The sequence below is a fragment of the Tetrahymena thermophila genome (genome assembly GCF_000189635.1).
Source record: "Tetrahymena thermophila SB210 genomic scaffold scf_8254594, whole genome shotgun sequence".
NCBI classification, from domain to species: Eukaryota; Ciliophora; class Oligohymenophorea; order Hymenostomatida; family Tetrahymenidae; genus Tetrahymena; species Tetrahymena thermophila.
Genome location: NW_002476365.1, coordinates 74,314 through 92,737, shown reverse-complemented (window position 1 = coordinate 92,737; position 18,424 = coordinate 74,314). Strand labels below are relative to the sequence as shown.

The window sequence follows — 18,424 nt, the reverse complement described above, 5'->3', positions numbered from 1 at the left end:
TTGTAAAAAAAAAAATTTGAAACAACAAATAAATAATCATAATTAATATAAATAATTTTGAGGTTTTTATTAGACACTAAAATCTTTTATAATTAGTTTTTGTAAATTTTAAAACAAAATTAAAATATTAAAATGAAAAAAAATAAAAATAAAAAAATTATTGTATAAAATAGAATATTTTTCTATTCATAATTTAAAATTTTTATAATTTGATTTTGAAAAAAAAAACAACAAAAAACAATTAAAATAAACTAAACAAAAGTCTTTTCAACCTAATTTTAGCAAGAAATAGAGCTATTTTTTAAAAGTGAATTAAATTCTTTGTTTTTCATTTTTTAAAAATATATTTTTTTTAATTTAATATTATGTTTTAACTAAATGCTCAATATAAAATAATGAAAGTATTAAATACATTAAAATTTTTTGAAATAAACTATTTATTAAATAAGGATATTTTATTAGTATTTATATTTTCTACTTACTATCAGCTTGAACTGTATAGCGATAGATCTATGACAGCTATTTTTTATTTATAGAGGGTATTATTATAAATTACGTATAGAGAATTTTTTGATTTGTTTTCCAATATGTATTGAATATCATAAAAGTTAAAATGTTAAATAATTGAGAAGTCATTGAGTTTATTTGACTGCTTTGCTATCCAAGCCCTAATTTCATTAGAGATCAAATAATAAGTGTATTAGGGAGTAATTCTAATCCAATGAACTCTTGTATCAAAATTAAGAGTAGAGATTTTTTTCACTATTCTTCTAAGATTTAAGTCAAAGAATACAATATTCTCTGAACAGGAAATTACTAACAGTTGCTCATGAACAAGTATGTCTTTGATAGCGCTACAATCTATAACGTACTCATTAATTCCTTTTTCTTAGTCAGATTTATTATAATTAAAGCCTTGATTCTTTTATATATACTCATACAAGTTAACATCTTCTGTCTAATTTAGAATCTTTTAATTTTGCTATTTATTTTTTCTGTTTTCTATGTGATTGAAAATTTTACTTTAATTATTGATAATATTTTTGTCTATTTCAATTGAATTTTCCCAATAATTAGTAAAATCAGAGTAATCTTCCTCAATAACTTCATCTTGAAATTCTCCATTCTTGTAAAATTCTTCATCTTCTCTTTGTTATTCCTTCAAATTAATTAAACTTTAAACGTTTTCTTATTCTATTTGTTATATATTGTTATGTTCTTAATTAGTTTTATCTTAGATATTTTTTTAATCATTGCTACTCAAAGACATTTTTTTATAATCTTCTTTAACATCTACTATAATTAGGTAGTTTAGTCTATCAGATGGAACGCACATGTAAACATACTTTTCAGCATTGCAACAAGACGAATAGTATTTTATAAATTTTATTATTTCAGGCTGTACGTCATATTATATTATATGTTAGCTTGCTATTGTATTGAATACGGAATCGTTTATTGAAACAATTGTCTCGTTTGTATTAATTTTCTTTAAAAATGAGTAATACCTATCGTAATTTATAAAAGAGAGTCTTTTGAGAGATCTAGGAAAACTCACAACTCTTAGGAGCTGTAGGTTCTATGCATTATAGATTTTAAGGTCAGAGCAGGATGATATTACTAAGATATGATTCTTTTCGATGTAATTGAGCTCGCTAGTATTAGCACAAACATCTATGCTCTTAATGATTTTCAGTTAAACAGCATTCTCAAAGTCGTTTAATACTTTTTTTTAATTCACATTTGCGCTATCGACGATATTCTATTCCTGCTCTGTATTTTATTAGTTTGAGTTCCCAAAACATGCTATTGCTAACTGAATCTAATTTGTACCATTCCTTTGTTTCTTTGTACAATGTAAAATCGCTATTTACTTTTTAGGAAGTTAAACTAACTTAAAAATGTAAGAATTCATTTTAATTTCAGGTAAGTCTCTATCTTATCTCTTGTGTGCCATAGATGGCACTTCGATGATAGCAAAGAAAAATATAGTTTATATCATACGGTCTTCATGAAGCAAAAATTAGTTGATGAAAAGTGGAAAATACATAGAGTAGAATTTCAGCAAGTAAAGAATGAAGTTAGGAGAATTAGCTATCCAGCCTTCTAAAATTAAAGGAAGAGCAAATATCACAAAGAATTCAAATCCAAGAAGGCGATAAATAATATCATAATCAAATGTATAGTATTAGCCAATAATATAGCAAAAGAGTAACAAATCTCTAATTAGCTTTGTTACATTTTAGAAATATGTCAATTACAAACCTACGTTAAATGGGATGTATGCAAGTAGCTTTATAAAGCAAGTTAAAGTAAGATGGGGTTTTGGCTAGGGAATCGTGCTATCTAGCTTTCCAAGTTGAATATAGCTCAGGTGGCATAGAAGGAGCACTATTAGATGCAACATTCAAATAAAAATCTTAAAAACACTACTAAAAAAAGGTTGCTGATGTCTTTTTATTATAATAATAAAGTTCTTTCCTTTTTTCGAATGGTTTTATTAAATATTGTTTATTATTGATAATATTTACTTTATCTGTAGGATACTAAAAAGAAAGGAGTATTTTTTTTTTCTAAAATATTATTAAATAATATAATCAATCATAATTTAATCGTTTTTAGTTAATAAGATATATTTTCCTAAATTTTTATATTGAATATTCTTTTGAATCTACTCTTTCAAAAAGGGTTATTCATAGATTAATATTTACATAAAACTTCATCTCCACACACACTAAATACATCAGCAATAGTATTTGCTTACATGAAACTCAAAATTGATATTACATTTCAAAGTTATATTTAAATATTTTAAATTATCTCAAGACTTGCCTATTTCTATCCAAACAATTTTCTATTAAAGTTTTGACTCATATTGATTATCTTACTCTAAAAATTCAAACATTTAGGTATTCGAAATTTCATTTTATTAATTGTTAATTTTGTTTCATAATTTCAACATGCTTATTAACAATTTCAACTCGATTCAAATTTTTATAACACAAATTAAATAAAAAGTTTAATTTATTATAAATAATTAATATTAAATTTTATTCTATATTATAAAAGCTAATTATCTTATACTACTATTCTTATTTTGTTAGAAAAAATTTATTATTTATTTTTTTGTTTCATGTAAAAAATAAAAAAATTCAAAAATATACATACTTGGTTTGATACTTAATAATAAAAATTAGAACAAAACAATATTTTTCATATATCCATATACCTTTTAAAAATCTAGTGAAAACAAAATATTATATTTCTAAAGTATAATTGATACATTTAATATTAACTTTCTTAATTTTAAATTATATAAATATTTTTAATAAAAAATATATCATCTTATTTTTAGTTTTTTTAAAACCTTATATACACTATAAATATAATATCGTTTTTATTTATTTCTCATTTAAATTTTAATAGAGATTGTAATTATCTTTGATTGTTTATGATTAGTAATTATAGCAGTCCATGTCCATGGATTTTGTTTTAACCATAATACTACTATATTAACTTAAACTTTTGAATGATTTTCAGCATGAGATAAGAATATATTTTTATTATATCTTGTAAAATAGCTAATGCTTAATTATTTTTTGTTCATATCAGCATCTTTAGTTTCTAATTCTATAGCTTTTGTAGCTTTTATTAAGGTGTAATTAATTTCAAAATTCTGATTAAATTCTAATTCTAAAGCTATTTTTTCATTTTAATTTCCTTTCTAACTTAAGTATTGTACTCAGAATTAATAGGAATAACAATCAATTAAGCTATATATTTCTCTCAAAATCTTTCAATTCTATTATTATATCTCACTTAGGGACTATTATTTCAAATATGAAATCTTTAAACATTTCTCAAAAGATTTGTTTATTTTTTTTGATAATTCTTCGTTTTTCTTAAAAACTTTCCTAATGTACCATAAGTCTTAGAGATAGGAATATTAAAAAATTTATTTGATAAACTATATTTTTTAATTTAAAATTTTATATTTATGTTTTATGCAACAAAAAAAATAGGAAAACTCCTAAGGCATCTATGAAAAACTCATCTACTAAGTCACTTATTTCAAAGTAGTAAAACTTCCATCTTTTATTTAAACAATTTTTTAAAGTAAAAAACTATTATGATCATTACAAAAATATAAAGAATGAATTCTTGGTCTTTAAAATCAGAAAGTATAAATATTGTTTGTAGCCACAGAATTCTTTTTTATTAGTATTCAAAACTTCAAAATCTTTTATATTGCACTTGCCATAATTGTACCTAGTTCAATATAAATGTTTTTTATTATTTTTGAAAGGTATTATTTATTTTTTTGTTAATTTTTCTTAAATCACACAAAATTTACTTATACAATTTCTAAAAGCATTTAAGAATAATCTAACATTTTAATATAAACCTTTTTCTAAATCGCATAATTACTTTTTAAGTATGAAATTCTTTTGTTTCTTCTATTTCATATTCTATTTGAATTTCTTAAAGCAAAAAATATTTTAATTATTTTTATACATGGTGTATACGATCTTCTAGCTCATAAAGTTAAATATTTAATTATGTCTTTGGGTTCTTTATTTTTTACTATATTTACTTTAGTATTTTTTTTATTATTTTAATTAAAGACTTTATTTTTGTTGTTATTTATTTAATGATATTTCAATCAAATAAAAATATTTTGATTATAGTATTTGATCTTACAAATAAGATAGATTAGCGCTTAGAAATAAAATTTGTAAAAATTATATTAGATATCAGAAATAATCAGTAAATAATGTTTGAATGTATTTTAAATTGAGTTTCTAAATTTCTTAACAATAATAAAAATTATAATAAAAAGGTTAATAAACTAATAGAAAATATAATTAAATAATGATCGAAATTGAAGAAATAGAAAGGGAATGCTCACTTCCCAAATAAAATAAGCTATTTATCTGTACTTAAAATCCAAGTAAAAGCTTTATAATGCCAATAGAAAAGAGTGATTATAACATCTTAACCCTAGAAAGACTTTATGATAAAGCTAATATTCTTTTTAACTCTAAGAACAGTCATTTTGAGATTAGCAAATAATCATTTAAAAGCTTTTATGCAAAATAACCTGATCTCGATTAAAGATTAGCAAAAACTTAATTTAATTTACTACCTATTTACTTTTAAGAAAAACAAATATCATTTGAACTTGATATATAGTATAGAGACGATATTATCCATTTAGTCCTACCTTCCGATATTTCATAGAAAGAGTTATTGATTAAACTATCTAAATAGATTAATGTTCCAATAAAAAACCTTTATTTGGTGAAAGATAATTAGGCTATAACAGAAAAACTTATCAAATTTTAAAAAATAGAGTTATACTCTACAGACAATATAATTTACATCGATGACAAATAATATTAGATTGCTATGGATCTTCCTCTCAACGAAAATCGTATTTTATTTGGGTTTAGACAATTCAATCAAATTTTCAAAGAAAGAGTAAGCATTAATATGGAAAAAAGTTTAAAAGAATTAGGCTTTGCAAATGGAGAAAAATTTGTTTCATTTAGTTTAATAGACATCTTTATCAATGAAACGTAGATATAAATTACTAGTAATTACTCTCCAAGTCAAATAAGAAATCTATTTAATGATTTATATCCAAACGAAATTGGATTTATTGCATAAAGTTTGAATAATCAAGCTAAAAAGTTTTATAAGGTAAAATCCAGCTAAATATATATTAAAAGTCTAACTGGTGAGATTTTTACAATTGATTGTGAATGTAGTGATACCATTGAGAACTTACAATTAAAAATTTAAGATAAAAAAGGTATTCATCGAGACTAATAAAGATTGATTTATGATAATAAATAATTAGATGATAAGAAAACTTTAAATGAGTGTGGCCTTTTTTAAGAAGATACGCTGCTATTATTGCTAAGACTAAGAGGTGGTGCAACTGCTTAAACTTTTGTAGATCTTGAAAATGAGATTTCAAAAAAAAAAATGCAATTTTCAAATGATGCTCCAATTTATAGGTTAGCTTGTCAAGGTATAAATATTGAAGGATATTGCAAAAATAAAAAATGCCCTTACTATGATAGGCTTGTGATATCTTAAATTGGGTATAAAACAATTGAATTAATTTAAAATATTTATGAAAAAATTTAATGCCCAAATTATTCATGTAAATGTTATATTGAATTAGTAACATGCGGATTTACAAACTGTTAATATAAATGGAGTGGGATTAAAGTGGAAAAAGGAAAGGATAAGCATATTCATTCACCAATGCTATCAGCATAACCTGATAGCTATACCAGATATAATCCTGTTAAAGATGATGGAACTTTGAATACTGCTTTATGGAAACAACTTTTCTTATTTGCAAAGCCTCTTGAATCTGATGAATAATTTAAGTGTTCTGTTTGTCTGAAATCTATCGCAGAAGAAAATGAAATATCTACATTTGAGCTTTGTTAAGATAAAGAAAAGCATAAATGCCACAAAAATTGCTACGAAAAGATATCTATATTATTAAAAATGTGTCCATTATGCATAACAATAACATGAATCTAATATTTTTATTTTTATTTTTTTCTACTTTTCTTTAGATTAATTAAGTGTTTTTTATATTAATGAATAAATTAAAAGTAAAAGTATGATAAAATTTGATAAGATAAAATGACCTTTTGTGTTTGGTTTTTTTTAAGTATAAATTGGTTTCCATATTTAAATAAAATTTAAAAAAGAATAGATAGCGGAAAAGGATTATTGATAAAATAATAAGTTTAAAAACTTAAATAAAAATAAGATTAATTTTGTTATATTTACAATTAATTTACTTTAGAAAATAAGATGTTCTTAAAGATTTAGAAGAACTCACATTTTTTTATTTTAGAGCCCTACAAAAAACAAAAATAGCTTTTGCGTTTATTTATTAATAATTTATTGCTTTGATTTAGGGGGTAATTAATATATTTAGAAATGTAAAAAAGTTATGAAATAGTAAAGTGATGGATAATTTTTAAATATTAAATAAAAAATACCATTTAAATTTAAACAAAATTTTATGATTATATTAATAACATTTTATTTTTATTGATTAATAAGTGAAAAATGTAGTTTAAATTTAAGTAGAATTTAAAATATAAATAAAGCGAGACTTTTATTTTGGTCAAAGAACAGAACAGTGTAAAAAAAATGTACTTAAATTCTAATTAAAAACTAATTATTTTAAACAAACATTTAGTTTTTTTTTTACATTAAATTATAATTAAAAACTAGTTATTTTAAACAAACATTTAGTTTTTTTTAACAGAAAAAGTTTTTATTTAGTATCGATATGATTATTATTATTTAAATAACGATTTAAATTAATTATTATAAAAACAAATTGTTTGTCTTAGTTTTTATAAAAATTATAAGATTATCAAAATTGATAAATAAAAAAAAATCATATGAGCTTTTATTCTTACTAGAATATAAAAATATGCATATTTATAGCTTAAATTACTTTAATTAAAGCAGTTGGATGCCCTTTTTGGTAGGTAGGATCTCAAAACAATGATCACATAGTATAGACAATGATTTTATTGAAGTCAAACCCATAAAATGATGTAGAGGATATTGCTGCGGTTGTCTATAATCCCTTCACAGTTGGGATTTATAACTTCCAATAAAATATCAAATATTAATTTACAGAAGAGGCAGATAATGTCTAGTTCTATCAAATCGACAAAGATGATAGACCTTCCCTAAAGGTTTCTTTAATTCACACACTGGATGCGAATGGTAGGATTATTGGATGGAGTTCAGGAAATGGATCTAAAGGAGATACTCTATAAATTCCTTCTGTAGTTACTGTTGATCCTAAAGCTTGCTTAAATTCTGAAGAATTAATTGTTGTTACTTGGAATTCTTCTGAAGTAAATATTTTTTTTAACTTTATTCTTATTAAGACTTTATTAATAACAGTTATTTGTTGTTGATTTTTCTTCTTCTACTATTCTTGATACAAACATAATTCAGATTAAGCTAGATAATACTTATATAATCTAATGCGTGAATGATAAAATGAATAGAAGGTTTTTGCTAATAGATACTTAAGGAAATCTTTTTTCATATGATATATAGAGCAAAGCATTCAAAAATTTATTTTAAATAAGCTAATTTTCTAATTTGCAATCAATTTATCCTACATAAAATCAAATAGCCGTGACTTATCAGGATTCAAGTGGATCCTCTTATGCTTCTTCTTATAAAAACAACATTTTACAATTCTAGCAATCGTTTACATCCACTTCCACGCAAGTATTAGTAAGTCAACAAGAAGATTATTTAGTAGCTCTAGGATAAAATAATTTATTTTCAGTCTGGTCAATATAGTAGAAAGGTATAGTCTATCAGGCAGATTTTTAAAATATGTACTGTGATTAAAGAGATGCAAATGCGACTTATTTGAATTCAACAATAGATTTCATCTTTGGATCTATAAACTCAAAGAATTAAATTGCAGCTGTTTCCAATAATTTCTTTTAAAACTACATTTTTGTCTATTCGTTAGATGATTTAAAGCCTCTTCTTTTTAAAAATTAAATAATATCATTTTTTTGGTTTTAAGCATTTGTAGTGTAAGACAAAGTCATACTAAGTTAAACATATTCTGTTTCCATAGTAGATATACCAAGCTCCAAATTTTAATATGTAATGGATCGCTTCGATACAGGAAAATCATCATACGATGTACCAACAAAAATATAAGTGGATTCAGATTTAAATAGGTAAAATTAAAGTTTTTCTTTCTTTTTATGTATTTATATTTTTAAAAGAATAATTAAAATCGAGTTGGGAGGAAATATATAGTACTGGTCTCTTTTTGATAATACCCTCGATAAGTTATTTAAATATACTACTTATAACTCTACTTTCTTTATAGATAAGTCGCTTAATAAAGTAATTACTTTTAAATAAAGAAGAGATATTTATTGAATAAATTAATAAAAATCTTCATTTATAAAAATAAAATTTCAAATATCAAATAAATATTTATTTTTTAATTGTAAAGCTTGTTTAATATGCTTATTACACTGTAACTTAAAAGCCTCTTATTTATATTTTCGACTATTAGCTTGGAACATTGATAGAAAATATTATTAATCCTATTGATGATAGTAATTTGTAGAGTTTCGTTCTTTTATAAGACATAACTAATGGCTATATGATTGGCTTTATTAGACCTACAACATAATATGTTATCTATAGATTTGATCAAAGCTATGATCATTCATTAATATTTAAAGGACTACTTATTCCAAATGGTTTGATTACTGATACTATTTATTTAATAGAAAGTGCTAAGTAAATATTGATCGAAATTAATGGAAATTTATACCTATTTAACTATTTTTACTCGAATGGAAGCAGTAATTAGTAGGTATTAATTTTAGGTAATACAATTTAAACGTTGTCATATTTTTTAAACAGCCAATAAATATCTCTTCTCAATGTTTAAGAATAGAATATTTTAGTAAGTTTATTAAAAAAAATCAAATTATGATATTAAACCATTTTTTTTAATTTCAAAAGATTTATTAACATGATGGTAGTAGCTTCAATTTGATTAACACAATTAATTACTATAGTGGATAAAGTAGTTCTATAAACTTAGTAATTGAACAAAATACTCTCATTATAAATAGAGATACTAAGCTATACTTTAAGAATTATCAAAATTTAAAAGAAAACATTTTGAACTTGAATCAATAATCAGTTCTATATTACAATTATGATGGCCCTAGAGGCTTAGTTATAGCTATTATAAATAACTATATAGTTATTGTGATTGACATAAATACTGCAAATATTCTTTATCAAATATAAGTATATGCTAATAAAATTTAAAATACTAATATTTATATTGAGCAGGATATATTTACTATCGCTTACAATGATGGAAAATTTATTTTATATGACTATGTTAAAAATGAAATAATCAGTATGTTTGATAACATTTATTTTGGTGATATCTAATATATTGATCAAAAATACAACACTCTTGTTATAAAATCAGATATTCAAGTAAGTATAATTAATTTTCAAAACAAATAAATAAATTATTAGGAATTTTAGGAATATTTTCCTAAATAATTTTAATTAAAATGAATAAAATTATTAAATTATTCATTTTTTTTACACTATTTTAAAAAAGATGTACACAAGAAGATTAACTAGTACTTGCTAAATTAAAAAATTAGTTACTTAAAGTAAATTAAATAGCTTTTGGATTGATATAAAAAGTGGATTATCTTATTTATTGTCAGACAAAATAACTATTTATAACTAATTAACTTAATAGTATCTTCCAGAATTTCCAAGTAGTGTTGATTTGACTGATTCATATATCATTTATTCTATCCTTGAAAAGAATTTTTTATTTGTAGGGTATGCAAATTAAACTTCAAACTAAGTCTTTGTATATAGAATTGATACTTATGAATAAATTGGAATAATGACTCATAATGTTTCGTCATGCGTTACAATAAATAAATTTTTTTATGATGAAAATCTGGATAGATTATTTGTTGGATGCGTGTATCCTGGGACTGTTGTCGTGTGGGATTTATCTAAAAATTTTTAACTTATAAGAGTACTTGATTAAATAGGGTATGTAGATTTGATTGAAAATGTAGTATTTTATCCTTAAATTGGAGTTCTTATGGTTATTGGAGTAAATACTTTTAAATTTTATTTTATCATCTTTCTTTTTATTAATTTAATATCTACCCTATTAATAAAATATTAAAAAATTTAATGTATTTACTTTCTTTTCTTCTTATTGTTATTTTTACTTATTAATATTACAACTTTTTTTTTAGTGGACTTGGTGGTCTACTTCTCTTGATTATTATACTCTGAACTATAGATGCACACTGATGGGAATATTTGGAGACTTTGATTATACTCACCAACTACAGATTTTGTGGGATGTAAAATAATCTTGGAATTAAATAAATGATTCAAATATTTTATATAAAGCACAATGGAGATTTTAGAATATTTGATCTAAATTGCAACACTCTAGCTTATCAGCATGCCCACTAAAATTGGATCTTTAAAACAATAATTGATGAAAAAAATCTAATTTTAACTACAATAAGGTAATTTTGTATGATTATATTATGATACTTCATAAATTAATATTTATCATAGTTAGGATAATTATGTCAAGACATGGAGTTATTAAATATACAGCAAACCTCAATTGATGTAAATAGTTAACTATTATTGAATTACTTAGTAATTATTATTTTTAGGAGCTAAATTGAACTTTAAAATTCACTTTATGATGGTATCCTTGACAGTGATAATAATTACGTTTTTGTTGTAGATTTTAATGGTTTCTTATATACTTTATCGTATCCTGCATTAACCCTCGTGCAACAAATCCAAGTAACTAATAAAAAGATTATAAAAATATTTTTAGATGCAAAGCATAATATGCTAATTTTCGGAAGTTTAGATTCAAATACTTTAGGATATTATAGTTTATTAGAATTGATTTAATCTAATGCTTATAACAATTGTTTTACATATGAAGGTAACATTAATCAATTTAAAATATATTATAATTATAATTATTAATTCTTGATTTAACAATACAAAGGAGTAATGTCAACACTTGATACAGAGCAAGGAATAATATTTCATTAGTAAAATAATATAGTGTAGTTTTGGGATTATGAGTCTTAAAAATTAAATTATGGGTTTTATGTTAATAGCTAATATCCTGTTTTAGATTCTCAAAGTAAATTTATTAATATTGAAGGCTCTGATACCTTATCAGCTTTATTAACTCGAGATCAAATAATATTTTTTGATAAAACTAATTTTGATATAATTAATGTTTAGTAAATTAAATGCCTAAGATAGACTTAGTTGAAAAATTATCTAATATGCTCTTATGTTAATACTCTAAATATTTTAGATGTTTAAAAATTTACTGTATTTTAATAAATTATTCTAAATTAAAATTAATTTATTTTAGATTTGAAACAAATATTATCACTAAATTCAATTTTCTTGACTACAACATAAGGAGAAGTAATAGGATATATTATTTAAAACTAATCATAGTTCACTAAATAATTTTACGTTTAATTACTGAACGAATCAATAGTAACTAATTTGTTTATTGAATAATCAACCAATTATATATTTATAGCTTCTGGTTTTAATGGATAAACCGGTTAATTTATTCTTTCTAAGCAATTAAATGTTTTGAGTTAAAAGTCTCTATCTTTTTCAGGAATATAATCTCATGCACATGTCATCTAGTTCTGTAATGAAAAGGTAAAATTTAATTCATTAAACATTTTAAATTGAAATTAAACACTTTTTTATTAAGCACAATTTTTATAATTAGAAGTATAGGGGGAATTAATTACTAATTTCTATTTTATTTAAATTTTTATATTTTAATTTTGAGCAAAATTAAAATTTATAATTTAATGAAAATGATAAAATTACATTATTTTTTATTTAAAAACATGATATATAATTTTTTATATATATAATCAAATATTTTTTTTCTTTAAAAATGTTTTAAAATATTCAAAATAAATAATAAAGGTGTTTATTAAAAAGACAATGGATTTTAGTTTAGGATTATATGACCCAATCACATTAAATCTAATGAGTTAAATCTAAAGTCCTTGTATAGGATATCCTTATAAACTTAATTTAAATTAAGAACTAGATATGATAATATAAAGTTGTTTAGGAGTTTACTAAATTAATTAACTTTCAAATCTAAATTTTGTTGCTTATGGAAGATTTACTATGTCACTCAATCTTACTTAATTCAATTATGTTTACACCCCTGATAGTAGTGAAATAATTTTTGTAAACAAAGAGTATTTCCTTGATGTACATCGATACCAAATATTTATTTATAAAATAAACTAAAACAATTAAACAATAAATTTACTGGGAAGCTTTTAATAGAATAGCAAAGAATTGGGACGAGTAGCAAATTACTAAATCTTCAATACTGAAGAAAATATTTTCATTTAACTTATTCTCTACTCAGGAGACTAAATTGCATAGGTTTAATTACCTATATTTGGTTAAAATATTTGCTAAGAGTAGATGTCTTCAGAATAACTTTCTCAAGTAATTTACTCAATTCAAAGCGTTTACATGCAAGTTCAAAATTATTTTTTGATATCATAACTTATATTTGATGTATTGATTGAAAAAGAAACTATTTTACAGCCTTTACCTATTTTCAAATTCTCATAATATTCTTAAGTAAACATATTATCAAACAGTGTCACTAAAGATTAATAAAAAATAATTATAAATGAGAACTTATTTTCATCTTTTTCAGGTTATAATTTAATATCATTTAATAACCTATAGATGGAATCAGCTATTTCTTAAAAGGAATGTCTCTAATTTGTTGTTCAAAATATTTAAACATTTGAGTTAAATAATATATAATTAGGAAATTAAACATTATACACTTTTTAGATAAGTTCTGTGAAATCTGTTTCTTTCAATGAATTATCTATCTCTTAAATATCATTAAATTCTTAGATTATAATCAATCTTTTCAGTTTTACAGATGTGTAATAAATGAAATTTTAAAAAATTAATATTTTTAAGGCAATTTTTAGCTAAATTATCCTTTTTTACTTTTAAGATGATATCAACAGCTCGATTACTTAAATAAGCTTCGATAATCTCCAAATTTAACAATCATAATTTAATTATAACAAAGATGCTCAAGATATTGCACCTATTTTCATTTCAAGCTACATAAATGTAACATTTTCAACTTTGAATATTGTTTAGAATTAGGGTGTCTCTACTCCATTAATCAAAAGCTATATAATTTAAAACTTAATAGTCAACAACACTATTTTTTAAAATAATAAAAATTTAATGTTCTTATCATACAAAGGAAGTATTAGCATTATGTAAAATTACCTATAAATAAGCCAATTGCTAATCTAAGACCACATATTAATATAAAATATAAATCTAAATAATAACAAATTTACTAATAATAAATAATATTAAGCATTATAGGTAACAAGTAATAGCTTAACTGTATCTAATCTATCAATAATCCAAAATGATGATTAAACTAATTCTAATATACTTTTATAAACTGAAATTTAAAATTAATTATTTATTGATTAATTGACTATAAGTAAAAATCAAGGATTCTTTAATTTAGCAGTGGTCAATGTATAAAATATTGGTGTTATATAAAATTCTTAAATCATTTCTAACTAGGCAATATAAAGTTTACTTATTGATCAGTCAATTGTTTTGATAACAAATTTAAATCTTTCATAAAATTAATCAATTGGAAAAAATCCTTTGAATTCAATTCTTAATATTGTTAACTCTTAAGTCTAAATAAGTACTTCTAAATTTAAAAGCAACTAGTCTAATTAGGGAGGTTCTATTTATTTATCGGGAAGTTAAATTGATATTTAAGAATCATCTTTTAATGCTGATTAAAGCTTATAATAAGGAGGTTCTATTTACTCAACTTCATCTAATTTAAATATTTCTTAATCTGAATTTTTAAATACTTAATCTATATAAGGTGGTAGTATTTACTTTGAAAAAGGTGACTTATAGATAGTTCAAGTATAATCTTAAGGTTGTTCTTCTGCTCTAAATGGAGGATTTGCATATATAAGCAATGCACCTTCATTTTCAATATCAAACACAACTTTAGAATTAACTTAAGCATCTGGTGATGGAGGTTCTTTATTCATTTAATAATCTGGTGGAAATAATTCTTTCATCATATATTCAATCTTCTAAAATAATAATGCTCTCGGGTATTTAATTTTTATTTAAATGATTATAAATATTATTTAATTTTTTTATCAAATTTTATTAATTAAAAAGCAAATAATTAAAAATTATTTTTATTAAAATCAAAATAAATTACATCAATTTAAAAACTGTTTTAATAATTTTAAATTTAGGAGTGGTGGTGTTATTTTACTTGATAATTCAGATTTGTTAATTACAAAATCAAGCTTTGTAAACAATACAGCTGGGATTGGAGCAGTTATTAGGTATTTGAACAAAAAGCCTTCTTTCTTAATATAAAATCCAAATTCATAAAAGGATTCTTGTAAAACATTTGGTTATAATTACTGTAAAACTAATAAAGCCATAATTTTTGGTAACTAAATTGCAAGCTATCCTCAATACGCTTCTATTTTACCAAGCAAAGATTTCAATATCAACATTACTAATTATCCTAATGTAGCATTTAGCAACTTTAGAAGTGGCTTAAGCAACTTTGATCTGAGCATTTAATTTTTAGATGAATTTAAGAATAGTGTTTAACAAATTGACTTATAAAACCAAAGTATTTTATTTTTAAATTGATAAAAATTAATACAATTTTTGTTTAATTAGCTTTAACAAGCCAAATTAGTTCTGAATTACTTTAAGAAATAAGCCAATATAATTGTAGAATATATATTTAGGAGAACACTACATCATTACAGTAAGAAACTATTAAAATAGAAGGTGCTACTTTAGTTGATTATGCTTATCATTCTAAGAACAAAATTGGATGCTTAATGAACAGCCTCAAAATCACAGGAGTTCCATCAAATAATTCAGCTTTAATGCTATCGTTAGGTGGAATGAAGACTCTAAACTCAACTAATCATTTTATTAATGTAGATAACATAAATATTCTAATACATTTTAGAGGCTGTTAGGTTGGAGAATACTATAACTCCTTATGTGAAGATTGCTTATTATATGAGTGTACATAATGCTTAAATGGTACTTATTCTCTTATTGAGCCTAAAATGAATGAATAAATATCATGCAAAAACTGTGATCTGTCATAAACAACATCTTGCCAATTAAATTAAATAAATTTAAGAGAAAATTACTGGTAATTAAATAATAATTATTAAGCTTGTTTATTTTATTCCAAATAATTTAACCAAATTAAATAAAAAGAAGAGCAGCTTTATTAAAAGAAATTTATTTACTTTTACTTTTTCATAAATAAATAAAAATATAAATAAATAGGAGAATTAATAATAACTCAGACTAGATATTTTAATGCGATACAGAAGTAAATGTTTGCAATGGTGATGAGTCAAAGGGATATTGCTTTTAAGGATACACAGGGGCTTTATGCTCTGCGTGTGATAATTATGGCTAGATTTGGGGCGAATAGTATGGTAGAGTTAGCGGAATATCCTAAAAAAGTGTATTATGTGAGAAATGCTCATCAATAAAAAACAACGCTTATAAATAAATTTTAGTTCTGATTGGTATATTGTGTTATCTTGTTTATTTAATCGTAGAATCCTAGAATAGTAATTGTAAAATGAGCTAAATTAAAATAATTTCTTCTCTCAAACTTCTATAGATGGGAGTCTCATAGTTTATACTCTAATAGTCAGTTATCTCAAAGATTTTTATAAATCAATTCTACATTATAACAGCTCTTAAATCTAATATAGGTCTTTCTTTTCCTGATCTATTTGACAGTTTATTTACATTGCCTTAAGCAACATCACAGCCAATATTATTGTTTTTGTATTCAGTAGATTGTAGTCTTAGTGAAATAAATATTGGTATTCCACTTTAATACATAAGATTTATTTATATTTCTTTTGTGCTTCCTGCTTCATTTTTGCTTTTAATTTACTTGGTAGTTAAAATTATATTTTTAGGAATGTCATATTTTAGCCCTCAAAATTTAAGCTACTCTTAAACCAAATATGATAATATTAATATGGTTATTAGTACTATTATTGTATTCTCATATTTAGCTACGTAAAACATTTATTAAGCAGCTTTATAAATTATCTTTTGTGAAAAATTTGATACCACATTCTATATGAAAAGCTAAATGAATCAAGAATGCTATACCTCAGAGCATAATTTTTACATAATATTTTTAATTGTGCCAGTTTTGATATTAGTTATTGTAATTTATCCTTTAGCTATGCTTTACATTTTATGTAGAAACTATTCAAAAATGTATGATAGCACCTCGACAAGCATCATAAGAAGATATGGGTATTTCTTCTAAGGCTTTAAGAGAAATACTTGGTGGTGGGAATTTGCTAAAACTTGGTACAAAACTATTGTTTTATTACTTTCAACATATTTTAATAGTGAACCTGTGATTCAGCTTATATCTGTAATTTTTGTCTAGTCGATTTATTGCATTTGTTTGATGATTTTTAAGCCATACTAAGATCATAAAATAAATAGATTAGAATAAAATTCAGCCACCTATGCCCTTTTAATTTTTTGGGTTGGTTTATTTGATTAATTAAATAACAATGAAATCCTTAAATATGTCTTTTCAGCAATCTTGATAGTACTACTATTCATGATGTTTGGTATATTTTATTAATAAAAATAAATAAATTAATAGTAAAATAATATAAAATTTAAATATTAGGACAACTAGCTATGAGTTTTATATAAGCGATACTCAAAAGGAACTCTTACACTTTAATGAAAAAAAAATGCGTTGTTACATTACTGAAATTCATGATAAACAAATTTGTAAAAAACAAAAAGTGGATTTAAAATAAATTATTTAAGAACAATATGTTGGTTTATAATTTAGTTTACAACCAAGAATATGAGCCTTTCAAAGTTTTTAGAAAGTATTTTAATTTAAATATTATAAATTTTATAAATATAATCAAAATTTTAAAATAAATAGTTGGAGAATGTTAAGAAGGATTGTTTTAAAAGGAGATTTATCAAAAATTTAAATTGAAAAAATTTAAAAATATTTAGATAAAACAAACAAATCCAAATTTTCTTTTTAAGAGACAGATTCTTCAAGAAATATTTTCTAAAAATTATCTCCTAGAATACATTCACATACACTCTTTACTAATAGATCGTCTACGAAAAACTCAAATTCGAAACGTTTCCTTTTACAAATCGATGAAAAAAAGTCAGAATATATTTAGGATTAAGAAATAGAATATACAGAGCGTGAAAAAAGATTATTAACCTAAGATTAATAAATTACAATCGAATGAAATTAAATATAAATATTTTATTTATATTTGTATTTTTGTATCTTTTAAATTTGATAAGATTTATTTTTTTAAATAATAAATATCATAGTTTTTTTATATGAAGATAAACCACCAGACCATAAAATTTTCTTAAATTTTACCTTTTATTTCAAATTTTAGTTTTTAATCATAAGGGAAGATAATTTTTTAAAGTAAGATCTACCAATAAGTTAATAACTTAACTATATTGGTCTCTAATTATGATAACAGAAAAATATGATATTCTCATTTATTATATTTTTTATAAATAAGGTTTTAAAATATTAATATTTTTGTATAAACATTTTGTGATTAACAAAAAATAAATAAATAGAGTAAAA

General features: G+C 22.5%; 3 protein-coding genes across 3 annotated transcripts; 2 read left to right on the top strand and 1 right to left on the bottom strand. All coding sequences in view use genetic code 6, as the record gives it.

Moving 5' to 3' along the window:
- Window positions 1–484: 484 nt before the first annotated feature.
- TTHERM_00285480 (transmembrane protein, putative) lies at window positions 485–2,407 on the bottom strand (the record flags this gene model as incomplete). Its single annotated transcript, XM_001018562.1, has 1 exon — window positions 485–2,407. One exon carries the CDS (start codon window positions 2,405–2,407, stop codon window positions 485–487), a length of 1,923 nt encoding a protein of 640 aa, XP_001018562.1.
- A 2,465-nt stretch (window positions 2,408–4,872) lies between these two features.
- Window positions 4,873–6,558, top strand: TTHERM_00285479 (ubiquitin; the record flags this gene model as incomplete). The annotated part of the gene is made up of 1 exon (XM_001470813.2): window positions 4,873–6,558. The coding sequence occupies one exon, from the start codon at window positions 4,873–4,875 to the stop codon at window positions 6,556–6,558; it is 1,686 nt and encodes a 561-aa protein (XP_001470863.2).
- An 887-nt stretch (window positions 6,559–7,445) lies between these two features.
- On the top strand, window positions 7,446–18,065 carry TTHERM_000285478 (transmembrane protein, putative; the record flags this gene model as incomplete). Its single annotated transcript, XM_012798252.1, has 18 exons — window positions 7,446–7,913; window positions 7,963–8,768; window positions 8,817–8,940; window positions 9,053–9,514; window positions 9,574–10,065; window positions 10,196–10,714; window positions 10,863–10,973; window positions 11,023–11,144; window positions 11,197–11,253; window positions 11,301–11,584; window positions 11,651–12,336; window positions 12,616–13,616; window positions 13,665–14,849; window positions 15,000–15,391; window positions 15,442–15,934; window positions 16,075–17,405; window positions 17,468–17,678; window positions 17,738–18,065. 18 exons carry the CDS (start codon window positions 7,446–7,448, stop codon window positions 18,063–18,065), a joined length of 9,072 nt encoding a protein of 3,023 aa, XP_012653706.1.
- Window positions 18,066–18,424: the final 359 nt, after the last annotated feature.